Source organism: Python bivittatus, unplaced genomic scaffold, assembly GCF_059951505.1.
Source record: "Python bivittatus isolate LINGU-HERP-01145 unplaced genomic scaffold, Pbiv_v1 ctg000430_np1212, whole genome shotgun sequence".
Taxonomy (NCBI): domain Eukaryota; kingdom Metazoa; phylum Chordata; class Lepidosauria; order Squamata; family Pythonidae; genus Python; species Python bivittatus.
In genome coordinates this window covers 4571895-4586475 of record NW_028277071.1, presented here as the reverse complement: position 1 = coordinate 4586475, position 14581 = coordinate 4571895, and the positions used below count along the sequence as shown (strand labels likewise).

Here is a 14581-nt window from a genome sequence, read left to right as displayed (position 1 = left end):
ATGCCTCAAGTGGTGTGCAAAGATTCTAGGGTTCAATGTGACCATGATAAGCCTCTTCCTATTCGTCACACATATCATCAGCTTGGAGATGTTAACATCGCTGGCATTATTTCTGTATTCTCAACATTTTCTGATCCCATTGATTTCAGTCAACATCCTTCTCAGGCACTTCAGGATGGACTTATGTAAGTGCATCTTTGATTTATTTTCAGGCTGTGCACCTGCTATTTAATAACATGATGCTCAAAATGTTTTCCTATAATAACAAAAGCTAACATGATGCCTTGATCTATTTATAAGATATGTTTCAGTTTCCACATGAAGTGGAAAAATTTCTGAAGATGTAACTCCCACTAAAATCTGGGGGACCTATATTAGCTATGATTAACTTTTTTTAGTTAATTTTCCACGTACCAAAATGTAGCTACTTTCTTCTGGATATAAGCCATTCTTAAAAAGCTGGGGTTTCTCATGCATTAAGAAATAATGCTTCCAACCTTTAGCCAGGGTTTATCTTGTATTCAGAAAACCCCAGGATCTGGAGTGGTATTTATGTGCTGGTAATTTTGCTTTGCATTTTCCAGGATCCTAGCTGAGTAGTAAATATATAACACTAAAATGCATTCAACAAACTTTTGTACTGAAAGATTGAAGATGCCATATTTTGAAGCAGACCCTTCTTTATCTATTATGGTTTTTTTTTTTTTTTTGGTTACAGAATATTGTTTCAGAATTACCAGCACATCCTGGCTTTAGTGTTTGCTCTAAAGCAAATCAGTGAAAATCCTCAGATCCTGCCCAACATCACGCTGGGCTTCCACATTTATAATAGCAATTTCAGTCCACGTTGGACTTACTTTGCCTCAATGGTGCTTCCTTATACTCAAAGCAGATTCATTCCTAACTACAATTGTGGTGTCCCCAAAAATCTGGCTGCAGTCATTGGGGGACCTGACATCTCTCTCCACATGGCAACTATTCTGTGCCTCTACAAAGTTCCTCAGGTAAGATGTGTTGAAGTTAGATGGTAGTACCTGAACAAGCCTAGGGTGTTTTTGCTTTTATGATAAAGAACATGGTTCAGACTGTATACAACCTTTCGTTAGATATTCTTTAAAGATGTTTTAAAGACAGCTGATAGTCCATGTTAATGAACTGAACCCGACTGCCACACAATCAGCTATTTCTTGTAATTCAGTGAATATTTATTACCACAGATAAAAACATGAAATCCAAGAAGTCAGATATTATCCTGGGTTAATAATAAAAGTACAGAATAATCTAATGACCTAATTTTGGGAAATTAGCTGTTTAATTTAATTTAACTCCAAATAAAGGTAAAAGTTAATCAGAAATAGAAAAATCATCAAGAACATTGATTGAAAGAAGATGGGGAGAAGATGGAAAAAGAAATGCTCCTTGAAAACCAGAGATTTGAAATGATAATATAAATTTAATTGATGATGATGATGATGATGATGATGATGATGATGATGATGATGACGATGACGATGACGATGACGACTGCTGCTGCTGCTGCTGCTGCTGCTGCTGGTCCTGTGCTAATCCAGTCAAGCATCCTGGCTAATTCTCCGCTCTATCTATTCTCTAGATAAATTATTGAGACCTTTAAGAAACCTGGACTCAACATCACTGGATGGCAAATTGAAATCCTCAAGACCAGCAGCTTTGGAGACTCTATTGCCAACTGAGCAATGTAATCCATCAGCTCAGGCAGGGAAGCCACTGAGCAGCAGGGAAGGTGGTACACCAGCACCAATCCCAGCTGTTCCCCTGAGCCCAATTTCAGCCAGAGCACTTCACATCCAGTTATCTGTGGACCTGTAATGGTATATGGGAATGGCCTTGGGAGGCAGGGAAAGAGACACAACCAAAGGAACAGTCAGATAAAAGGCAGCTGAGCCAGCAGCAGGAATGTGGGTAGGGTAAGAAGGACCCTCTTGGCTGATGCAGAACCCAAAACCTCAGTGGGCACATTTCTGAGAGGAGATCCCCCCTGCCTGGGCCCAACCAGGTCTTAGTAAGACATGCCAGGCTGGGGCCCTCCTCCAAGATAAAATCATGGATGAGGGCATCTTTCTTATACAATGACCATTCAAAAGCAATAGCCAAAGTCCAGGCTGACCAGAGATCTGGTTGCCAGGCACAGAGGGTAGAAACCAAGAGCTGGACAGCAGAACCACTTTCAAAGAGCAGTCCCGGTGTCCACAAATGTGGACCCTTGGACCTCCCCCCCCCATATCTCCCTCTGCCCATTACCACTGACATGGCTCTGCCTGCTTCCTCATCTCCCCCCAGTCCACTCCCAGCCCTTACATCCTCCTCCCAGGCCAAAGGACATAATTAATCTCACCCTACCACCAGTAATATGTCTGAGCAGATTATGGGTATATTTGGCAAGGTTAAATATTCCATAATTCTAGCCACTGAATTCAGGTTCAAGTTTAATCTTTTCTTTTACATTTTTTAAAAATAAAATTAGTACAATGAGAGTTCTTCTACAATACACACACACACACACTCATTCATTCATTCATTCATTCATTCATTCATTCATTCATTCATTCATTCGACTCCAAAAACTGAATCCTAGGCTGATTTTGGAAATAAACATGACTATTTGGACAATGGTTCAGTATACAAGCTCAAAGACAAATACACAAATGCCTATACACATTTTCAGAGGCTCATATAGACCTCCTCTACTGCCAATGTTCTTGCTTTCTTTAGTTGACATATGGCTCTGCTCCAGCCATGGATAAAGAGACTCAAGCTGTTTTCTTCCAACAAATGTTTCCAAATGAATCCAACCAACACAGGGGCCTCCTCCAGCTGTTGCTGTATTTTAGGTGGAAATGGATTGGTGTTCTGGCTGTGAATGATGACAAAGGAGAGAAATTTGTACAGGATGTGCTCTGCATGTTTTCCCAGCATGGCATCTGCTTTGATTTCATACAAGAGTTCCCAAATGTAGCTTTTTACATTGATTATAATGAAGTAATTGGTGAAGGAGTCCAAATATACCACGTCCTCATGAACAGCACAGCCAATGTGATAATGTTATATGGAGAAATTCAGTCCATATCTCTTCTGAGAACATACCTGCAATTATCAGAAGTGGAGGATATACCAAAGAAGACAAAAATCTGGCTTATAACAGCTCAGACAGATTACACTTCAATTTCTTTTCATAAATCTTGGGACATCCATTTCCTGCATGGTGCTTTATCCTTTGCAGTCCACACAACAGAGGTCCAAGAATTTCTGGAATTTATTGAAAATCTAAATCCAACCAACAACCAGCACGATCATTTTAGAAAAGATTTCTGGGAACAGGCATTTGAGTGTTTGTTTTCCAACCCTGAAACAGAGAAGTCTGAGAAAAAATGTACTGGACAGGAGAGCCTTGAGACCCTTCCTACATCTGTGTTTGAAACACACATGAGTGGCCAGAGCTACAATATTTACAATGCAGTCTATGCTGTGGCACATGCTTTGCAATCTCTGTATTTATCCAGGTCCAGGCAAAGAACATCAGTGAAAAAAGGAAGGCAACAGTTTCAGAATCAAGTGTTGTGGCAGGTAAGATCTTAAGCAGAGGAATCCAGAAACCTTCACCATACCTGTAGTTGCAATGTCTGTCCATTAATATCAACAAGAATTCTCTAAGAACATTAAGATTTGGTCTAAAAATGAAATGTAGTAATGATTTACCCAAGTAAAATATTTGTATGCTCATATTAAAATTATAAAAAGCATTCTACAAAATTATAAGCATATCCTTTAGAATATGCTTCTGTCCATCAAGTTAACTGCCATAATGTTTATTCTGTAAGTAAAGGGAAAGAGGTGATTCACTCCTTCCACATGATGTGTTGCTCCAGAGACTTGGCAGCCTTTTGTTCTAGATGCTTTGATTGGAACATTTTCATTTAGTTCGATTAAAAAGCTTCAATTAACCATAGCAATCTTAGATTCCATAAGATTCTGGCCTCTGGGGAAAACAACAACAGTGAGACACACTCTTTGATTGCTCAAAGTACCATCATGCCTACTTTGCAAGGCATTCTCTGATGAAGATGTTCTCATGCAAACCACGAATGGAGGAGAAAGGACTGATAATATTAGTGAGACATCCCTTCTCCCCCAAAATTTCAAGATGCTAAAATGTTCCCATTCTTTTAGGTCTAGTGCAACCACCTCTTCATGGTGCTTCTATTGAGGCTCAATTACACTTCTATAGGCAGATATTCACAACTATAGAAGCAAAGTTTTATAGCACATGAAAAGAGCAGAAAGAGAACAGCTTTGTATGCTTCTAGGAAGGTTATGAAAGAAACAGGGGAGGGAGTGAAGCTGTTTTTATCTCCTTTATGAAGAGAGGACCATGGCAGGATGTTACTCTGAGTCCTCTCTGGCCAGACATACATACTTCCTTGGGAGGAGAGAATCATACAGTTCAAAATGGACATTTAGGCCATCAAAACCAGCCCCCTCTTCAGTGCAGGATTTCAAGTTCCAGCTGTCCCCACAGATAGCTATTCTATTCTGACTCCACTTGAACACATCCAGTAAAATAAAGGTCATTGCTGTTCTCCTCATCAGTTCCCACTACTGAACGTCTATACTTAGAAGTTCTTTTTGAAAATGAAATCAGACTCTATCTTCCTCTAACTCAAATCCATTATACTATATTTTTATTGGAGAATGAAAAAGAAAATATATTGCATGTCTTCTTTTTATAGTCTTTGTTTTCATTATTACAGTAATAGCTACTCCTGTTTTCCATTTGTTAAGGCCCAATAAATGAGAGTGAAGGAAGAAGTACAATATGCTGGAGAAAAACACAGTTTGTGATTATAATTAATGGATCTGGTTTAACAACTTCATGGAAATTGTTAATTCACCTGATAATTTCAAATAATAATGAGCATTATGAGCATTTTCTGTAAAATATAGCCCCTAAAAACACTAGAAGAGCTTTTACACTTGCCCCTGGTAATGCCCTCCTTTCCAACCTTTGGAAGGAAGATTCTGTAACATACCAAAAGAATAGCAATTATGCTTTTGCACTACCTTTGTTATAGAAAGCTCTGAGATATTGCCAGCCCCAAAATTAGACCAGACTAAGAAGACAATGCCATATACCTCAAGACTTATTTTATTATAACAGAATCTTGCAGGTCTCAATGTGCTTCTTGCCCTCCCTCACTTTATCTTCATGTGAACCAGGGAGGGGATTGTTGCCTTGGTAGGAGCTCTTCCTCCTGTCTTTCAAGGCCATTCCCTATTCCCTTTATAGATATGGATACTTCCCCATTCATTAAAGAATAGCGGGGCAGGAGAGAGGCTGATTACCTTAGTCTCTTGCTAGCTGTTCAAGAGAAAAGCATTTTGGACATTGTAGCCCAGTTCTGTATCTGAGCTGGGATTGAATGAAAATGACTCCTCCAAGTGATGTGATCGTGAGCACCATCTAGGTTACCATAACTCAATATATCTCATAGTCTCTTTTTCCTCTCTTTTTAAAATGTACATATACCAATCCAGTTATACCATGTTTTATCTTGGTATTGTGAGAAGGCAGGGAGAAGTGAGGGCCTCAAACGAACCATGTTTGCTAGGGGAGAGCGCTGTGCATCATGGGGCAGCCTTGGGGGGGCAGCAGGAGGGAGGAAATACTGTAGGCAGGAGGCACGTTCGCACCAGAGTGAAGAGAAACGGCAGGGGGCGGCTGTTGGGTCAAGTGGGTATTGCAGTGTGTATTGCGCTGATTGGATTAGGAAAGTGGAATGTCTGCGGTTTTGCGGTTAATTAGCGGCGCTCCGGGGCGGTAAAAAAGGGTGAGATTGTGAGCCAAGCCCTCGTAGGAGGGGGAGGACAGATAGGGGGTATAAAAACCTGTCAGACCTTGTTTCGGGGTTCCTCCATTGCTGCGGGAGGGACCCAGCTTTGCAAACGTGCCCAATAAAAAAACTTCTGTCTACTGGACAACCGAACCCGTGTCTGTCGTTTTCTGACAGTATTATCTTGCTTCTAGTTTGTTGGATTGTAATTGCAATAGTTTGAATCAAATCCTAGTATAGGGCTACAGTAAGTACAAGGCTCATGACAAGTATGGATAGTTTTAAACTGTTACACCTTTATTCATCCTACTATTTCTTATATATTTATCTATGGTCATCTGGCTTAACTACTTGTAATGTATAGACTACAGATTGGTATTTTATAGATTTTTCATTTTTTAATATTTCTTATTTTGCAATGCTGTGTTAATCAATTTTAATTTTAATTTACTGATATATTTTTCTTCTATTTCTATTTTGGAATGATTGTTGTTATTTGTTTGATGCTGGTGTACAAGCAAAATAAAGGCAAACAAAGTAACAACCAGTATGAATTCATTATTTTCCTTCCTTCCTTCCTTCCTTCCTTCCTTCCTTCCTTCCTTCCTTCCTTCCTTCCTTCCTTCCTTCCTTCCTTCCTTCCTCCCTCCCTCCCTCCCTCCCTCGCTCCCTCCCTCCCTCGCTCCCTCCCTCCCTCCCATCTGTACTGTAGCTTCATTCCTTTCTGAGAAGTATCTCATTCAACAACAGTGTTGGTGAAAAGATCTCATTTGATAAGAATGGAGAGTTCATTGGTGGATTTGATATTATCAACTGGATCACATTCCCAAACCACTCCTTTCTTAGGATCAAAATTGGAGCGATAGATCCCACAGCTCCACCAGACAAGTTCTTCAATATCTCTGTGGATTCCATCACATGGCCAATAGGCTTTAATCAGGTTAGATGTTTGAATGTAGGTTGTTCTGCCTTCATTTATATACCATAACATATTATCTTTATTGATGGAAGTACAATACCATCATCTCTGAGCTAACCTAAGTACAAATGCCCTGGGGACAATAAAGTACCATAGCATTTCTATAGAAATGCTTACATTTCAAATATTTGTCATAGAATGTTGCACCGTTTGGAAAAAAGAAAACTTTGGCCTTCTAAGTACTTTTCATTAGGCAATGGGAGCCAAAGCTTTGATATAAAAGCTGCACTTGTATCTACTAGATTTCTTCAATCTGGTGACATGTAATTAAGAAGATTAATTCTTAATTATAACACTATCATGCCCTACACAGCAGAGGGAGTCTGTACTGAGGGTGAAGATGATGGTTATAGAAGTCCATGGACTCCAGTAATGGTAGCTATGTAATAAAACAGTTGCAGACAAATTACCTCTCAAAATGTCATCATGCAACTTAAATCCTGTTTATCAATCCCTTTATAATTTGTTGATTTCCCAGTGACAGTATAGATTGAAATGCTTCCTTTTCCCCTTATATCTTAAAATATTCTTCTTCATTTATGGATAGACATCACCTCTTTCTTTGTGCAATGATCCTTGTGAGGCAGGATACAGCAAGGCCAAGAAAGAAGGGAAACCGTTTTGCTGCTATGATTGTCTTTTGTGTCCAGAGGGGAAAATATCAAAGGAGAAAGGTAATAAGATTACAAGTAAGATTCCAAACTAAGCCAATAGATGTAACACTGTGCATAATCCACTATAACCACAGTTGTGTTCTTTTTCAGACATGGATGACTGCTCTCTATGTCCAGATGATCATTATCCAAACCCTGACAGGAATAAATGTATTCAAAAGCAGATCACCTTTTTGTCCTATGAAGAACCCTTGGGGATTAGCCTCACTGTTCTTTCTCTTTGTTTTTCTTTAATGACAACTTTGGTGCTCACAATCTTTATTAAAAATGAAGACACTGCCATTGTCAAAGCCAACAACCAGAATCTCACCTATGCTCTCCTTGTTTCCCTCCTCCTCTCTTTCCTTTGTGTGTTTCTATTTATTGGGAGACCCAATAAGATTGTGTGTCTCCTTCGACAACCAGCTTTTGGTATCATTTTCTCTGTGGCAGTTTCTTGTGTTTTGGCAAAAACCTTTGTTGTGGTTTTAGCATTCATGGCCACCAAACCTGGTTCCAGAATGAGGAAATGGGTGGGGAAAGGAATGGCCAGTTTGATTGTTCTTTCCTGCACCTTTGTTCAATCCAGCTTTTGTGCTGCATGGCTGATAACCTCCCCACCATACCCAGATTTTGATGTGCACTCAATGTCTGAAGAAATCATCATGGAGTGCAGTGAGGGATCAGTCACTATGTTCTACTGTGTCTTGGGCTTTATGGGTTTCCTGGCCGTGGTCAGCTTCTCTGCTGCTTTTCTAGCTAGGAAGTTACCAGACAGTTTCAACGAAGCCAAATTTATCACCTTCAGCATGTTGGTCTTCTGCAGTGTTTGGCTGTGCTTTGTTCCAACCTACCTAAGCACAAGGGGAAAATATATGTTGGCTGTGGAGATCTTCTCCTTGATCTCCTCCAGTGCTGGCTTACTGGTGTGTATCTTTTTCCCCAAGTGTTTTATCATTGTGATAAGACCTGAACTGAACAATAAGCATCAGCTAATGAAAAGAAAGTTTTAAACCTTTGTCTGTTTGCCTCAGATCATGTATATGTACCTAGACATTTTGTCATGCTTGGAAACAGTTCTTTTGGGAGAATGTTGTTGTTAGGTATAGCTGATGAAATAAATAGCATTCTCTGTTGCTGTTTTGTATTTTCTGAAGCGGGAATCCAAACTCCCACAGATGGTGCTTAACCAGTCCAGCAATGCAACTGAGCTCTGATCTTTACCTGGCAGCATCTGCAGTAGGTGGGGGAAGGGGAAATCTCCGAGATGTGGGCATGCTATTGTCCTGTCCTTTTAGTGAATGTGTGTATTCTTCTCCTTCTCCTTCTCCTTCTCCTTCTCCTTCTCCTTCTCCTTCTCCTTCTCCTTCTCCTTCTCCTTCTCCTTCTCCTTCTCCTTCTCCTTCTCCTTCTCCTTCTCCTTCTCCTTCTCCTTCTCCTTCTCCTTCTCCTTCTCCTTCTCCTTTTATAATCTATACTAAAAAGTATAGTGCCCCTAACTATTTTTATTGCTGTCTGACCCCCTATGTCCCACTGCAAATTTTTCTGTAAGGCTGATTTTTGGCTGGGATCAGGAGAGGTACCCTTGTTTTGTTCCTCTTCCTGACCACCCTTTAACAGGTGTCCTAGCTAATCTTAAGCCAATTTAGGATTTTTGTACCCAGTGGGCACACCAAGGACAAAGACCGCAGGGTATGTTTTTATAATAATTGGAGAGGTTTGTTAATTCAGAGTTCTAAAACAATAGTCCATACTCTTTCTAGCTATTGTTTTAATTCTTTTAATTGGTTGTTTATTGTACACCACCCAGAATCACATTTGTGAGATGAGCAGCTATATAAATCTGACAAATAAATAAATAAATAAATACTTCTCAAACTCTAGTGATATCCATATCCATATCCATATCCATATCCATATCCATATCCATATCCATATATATGATAATATCTGATTATGTATATATATATCACATTGACCCTGCTTAATCACTGGAATAAATGGGGAGGCATATGAGTCTGAACTGAGGCTACTGGATATATATCCTGTTCTCACTCTGTTCTAAGGAAGCTGCACGGCCAGGATAGCAAAAGTTATTACAAGAAAAAGTGAGCACAGTAGGTTAATTTGGGATGGCAAATAGAAAGCATTATTTAATCTCACTTACAAAATTCCAGCTGTTCATGGCCCTCCTTCACTCCATGTTCCTAGTCATGTTTCAGTGAACATAATGCAGCATGGGCTATAAAAATATGCCTGCCTTTGGATCATTCTCCTTCATGGATCACTGCCGTGTCATGGCGAAGGGGCTTGCATAACTCAGTGAAGCCATGAGCTATACCGTGCAGGGCCACCAAAGATGGACAGGTCATGGCAGAGAGTTCTGACAAAATGTGGTCCACTGGAGAAGGAAATGGCAACCCACTCCAGTACCCTTGCCAAGAAAACCCCATGGACAATGTCAAAAGGCTAAAAGATATGACACCGGAAGATGAGCCCCTCAGGTTGGAAGGTGTCCAATATGCTTCTGGGGAAGAGTGGAGGGCAATTCCAAGTAGCTCCAGAAAGAGTGAAGTGACTAGGCCAAAGCCAAAAGGATGCTCAGTCGTGGATGTATCTGGAAGTGAAAAGAAGGTCCGATGCTGTAAAGAACAATATTGTGTAGGTACCTGGAATGTAAGATCTATGAATCAGGGCAAGCTGGATGTGGTCAAACATGAGATGACAAGATTGAACATCAACATCTTGGGAATCAGGAAATTAAAATGGATGGGAATGGGTGAATTTAATTCAGGTGACCTTTATATCTACTACCATGGGCAAGAGACCCTTAGAAGAAATGGAGTTGCACTCATAGTCAGTAAGAGAGTGGGAAAGGCAGTAATGGGGTACAACCACAAAAATGACAGAATGGTCTCAGTGGAAATCCAAGGCAAACGATTCAACATCACAGTAATCCAAGTCTATGCCCCAACCACTGATACTGAAGAAGCTGAAGTTGACCGGTCCTATGAAGACCTACAACACCTTTTAGAACTAGCACCAAAAAAAGATGTCCTTTTCATCATGGGGGATTGGAATGCTAAAGTAGGAAGTCAAGAAATAATCAGAATACCAGCCAAGTTTGGCCTTGGAGTACAAAATAAAACAGGGCAAAGGTTAATAGAGTTTTGTCAAGAGAACAAGCTGGTCATAGCAAACACTCTTTTCCAACAACACAAGAGACGACTACACATGGACATCACCAGATGGTCAATACCAAAACCAGATTGATTATGTACTTTGCAGCCAAAGATGGAAAAGCTCTATACAGTTAGTAAAAACAAGACCAGGAGCTGACTGTGGCTCAGATCATGAGCTTTTGTAATGAGCACTACAAAATTCAGGCTTAAATTGAAGAATGTAGGGAAAACCACTAGACCACTCAGGTACGACTTAAATCATATTCCTTGTAAGTACACAGTGACAGTGATTTAGGTGACTAGATTTGGTAGACAGAGTGCCTGAAGAACTATGGATGGAGGTTCATAACGTTGTATAGGAGGCAGCAACTAAAACCATCCCAAAGAAAAAGAAATGCAAGAAAGCAAAGTGGTTGTCTGATGAGGCTTGAAAATAGCTGTGGAAAGAAGGAATGCAAAAAGCAAGGGTGAAAGGGAAAGATATAAGCAACTGAATGCAGATTTCCAGAGAACAGCAAGGAGAGGTAAGAAGGCCTTCCTAAATGAACAATGCAAAGAAATCAAGGAAAAGAATAGAATGGGGAAGACTAGAGATCTCTTCAAGAAAATTGGAGATATCAAGGGAATGTTTTGTGCAAAGATTTGCATGATAAAGGACAAAAAAGGCAGGGACCTAACAGAAGCAGAAGAGATTAAGAAGAGGTGGCAAGAATACACAGAAGAACTATACAAGAAAGATCTTAATGTCCCTGATGTCCATGCTGGTGTGGTCACTGACCTTGAGTCAGACATCCTAGAGAGTGAAGTCAAGTGGGCCTTAGGAAGCATTGCTAACAACAAAGCTAGTGGAGATGACAGTATTCCAGCTGAGTTATTTAAAATCCTAAAAGATGATGCTGTTAAAGTGCTGCACTCAATATGCCAGCAAGTTTGGAAAATGCAAGTGGCCACGGGATTGGAAAAGATCAATTTACGTTCCAATTCCAAAGAAGGGCAATGCCAAAGAATGCTCAAACTGCTGCACAATTGTGCTCATTTCACATGCTAGCAAGGTTATGCTCAAAATCCTACAAGCTAGGCTTCAGCAGTATGTGAACCGAGAACTACCGGATGTACAAGCTGGGTTTCGAAGAGGCAGAGAAACTAGAGATCAAATTGGCAACATTTGCTCTATCATGGAGGAAGCACGAGAGTTCCAGAAAAACATCTACTTTTGCTTCATTGACTATGCAAAAGCCTTTGATTGTGTGGATCACAACAAACTGTGGCAAATTCTTAAAGAGATGGGGGTACCAGACCACCTTACCTGTCTCCTGAGAAATCTGTATGCGGGCCAAGAAGCAACAGTTAGAACCGGTCATGGAACAACCGATTGGTTCAAAATAGGGAAAGGAGTACGACAAGGCTGTATACTGTCACCCTGCTTATTTAACCTATATGCAGAGTACATCATGAGAAATCCCAGGCTGGAAGAATCACAAGCTGGAATTAAGATTGCAGGGAGAAATATCAACAATCACAGATATGCAGGTGATACCACCCTAATGGCAGAAAGTGAAGAAGAACTAAAGAGTCTCTTGATGAGGGTGAAAGAGGAGAGTGCGAAAGCTGGCTTGAAACTCAACATTAAAAAAACTAAGGTCATGGCATCTGGACCCATCCATTCCTGGCAAATAGAAGGGGTAGAAATGGAAGCAGTAACAGACTTTATTTACTTGGGCTCCAAGATCATCACAGACAGAGACTGCAGCCATGAAATCAAAAGACGCTTGCTCCTTTGGAGGGAAGCTATAGCAAACCTAGTTAGCATATTAAAAAGCAGAGACTTCACCTTGCCCACAAAGATTTGCATAATCAAAGCTATGGTTTTTCGAATAACAATGTATGGCTGTGACAGCTGGACCATAAGGAAGGCTGAGCACCAAAGAATTGCTACCTTTGAACTGTGGTTCTGGAGAAGACTCTTAAAAGTCCCCTGAACTGCGAGGAGGTCAAACCTGTCAATCCTAAAGGAAATCAACCCTGATTGTTCCTTGGAAGGATTGATAATGAAGCTCAAGCTCAGATACTTTGGCCACCTAATGCGAAGAGAGGACTCTTTGGAAAAGACCCTGATGTTGGGAAAGATTGAAGGCAAAAGGAGAAGGGGACGGCAGAAGATGAGATGGTTAGATAGCATCACTGAAGCAATGAGCATGAAACTAAGCAAACTCCGGGAGGCAGTGAAGGACAGGAAGGCCTGGCACGATATGGTTCATGGGGTCACGAAGAGTCGGACATGACTTAACAACTGAACAACAACAATTGGATCATTACATTACAGATGCATGACAGGGAAACCACCATGGATATCCGAACAGCATTGCAATAGATCCTGTGGCATGAAGTAGATCCTCTCCCAGTCCTACTCTGGATCCTGCTGCCCAGACCTTCTATATAGCTCTGGTTCATTCATCTTTAAGTGGATAGCAGTATCTTCTCTCTTCTCCAGGTGACATGAGCAAGACAAAATTGATAATAGATATTTTTGCTTATGTTGTTGTTATTTAGCTACAGACTACTCACATAGGGGGAAATCAGACTTAAAATCCTGAATTTCTGAACCAATACTTCCTATTCAAGAAAAATTAAAATTGCAGAATCTATAAGGTAATTTAGCTCTATATACAGGGAGAAGAATGTCTGATGTCCAGGGTTCTGTTGTATAATAAAAAAATATTTGATGGAAAAGACAATTTGGAATCCAGTGTCACCCATGTCCTTGTTCATTTCCATATATTTGTGAAAATCCATTGTAGATCCTTGGACATGATCCCAATCAATTATTCTTAAACTCACTTGAATTTCTGCTATTTTTCATATGTCCCACCAGTTTTCTTTCTTTTTACTTTCTCCTCTCAGATTTAATCCAAAACGTAGGGGTTTTTTTGGTTTTTTTTTACAGTTACTGTATGCTCACATAATTATTGCACAAAATATCATTGAGGTAAGATTTTACCATCTTTCTATCCCACCAGCTTTAAGAAATGGCAGTGATCCATAATTGCTCTGTTAGAGTGCATGCATTTAGATTATCAACATTCTCCACTTCAAATCACTGGAAATGTCTTCTGCCTTCTAGCCAGGAGAACGACACTTAATATTAGAGCATGAACATTTTGGTCAGAGATGATCACTCTGATTAGCACGTGAGAAAGCATCCTCTTGATCAAAAGATGCTTTCCAAACCTCATGATAGCATTATATTGTAGCAGCAAACTACGTATTCAGAAGTTGGTTTTAGTCAAAATACTGAATTTCTCTGTTTTCTTTTCTGTATCTTCCATATTCTTTAACTTTTTTCTGGAGTAATAGTTATAAATCAGCCATGTCTCAATTCACAAGATGAAGAAGGAAGGTAAATCGTTCTGGTGCTGTCATTCCTACCATGAACAGAAGATTCTCTCAAAACAAAGGTCTAGGCCAACCTGAGGGTTTTCCCCAGGCCTAAAATAATAAAATAAAATCTGAGGGAATGGAAAGTCCTACTTTCCAATTTATTTATTTGGTCTAGGTTGCCTCAAGACCTCTGGTTTCAGGGAAGATACACAAACACATACACTACTGCTGAATTGTGATAAACATAATTCCTTCTGTAATGCAGTAAAGAATTTTGGCTATGTCATTTTTATTGCATAATTACAGGTAGATTTTGATTAATGCAGTTAATGAGTCCCATGAAATGGTCACATTATTTGAATTTGCACTGTTCAAAGTGATATTTCAAAGTGATAGAAAATATGGTAATTGGTTCCAGCTTGACAGAAATAGGCAATGAAAAGTTTTAAACACACACACACACATATGGGTATAATATTATGATAAAGGATAAAAAGAATTTTGTTGTTGTTCAGTCATTAA

At 39.9% G+C, this 14581-nt stretch overlaps 2 protein-coding genes across 2 annotated transcripts; both read left to right on the top strand.

The window, feature by feature from the left end:
- LOC148215307 (vomeronasal type-2 receptor 26-like) lies at positions 1-7219 on the top strand. The gene is made up of 4 exons (XM_088144128.1): positions 1-185; positions 719-1004; positions 2752-3603; positions 7160-7219. Exons 1-4 carry the CDS (start codon positions 1-3, stop codon positions 7217-7219), a joined length of 1383 nt encoding a protein of 460 aa, XP_088000254.1.
- Positions 7220-7456: 237 nt separating this feature from the next.
- Positions 7457-8512, top strand: LOC112543104 (vomeronasal type-2 receptor 26-like). Its single transcript, XM_088144127.1, has 2 exons — positions 7457-7520; positions 7611-8512. Exon 2 carries the CDS (start codon positions 7613-7615, stop codon positions 8510-8512), a length of 900 nt encoding a protein of 299 aa, XP_088000253.1. The 5' UTR covers positions 7457-7520; positions 7611-7612.
- Positions 8513-14581: the final 6069 nt, after the last annotated feature.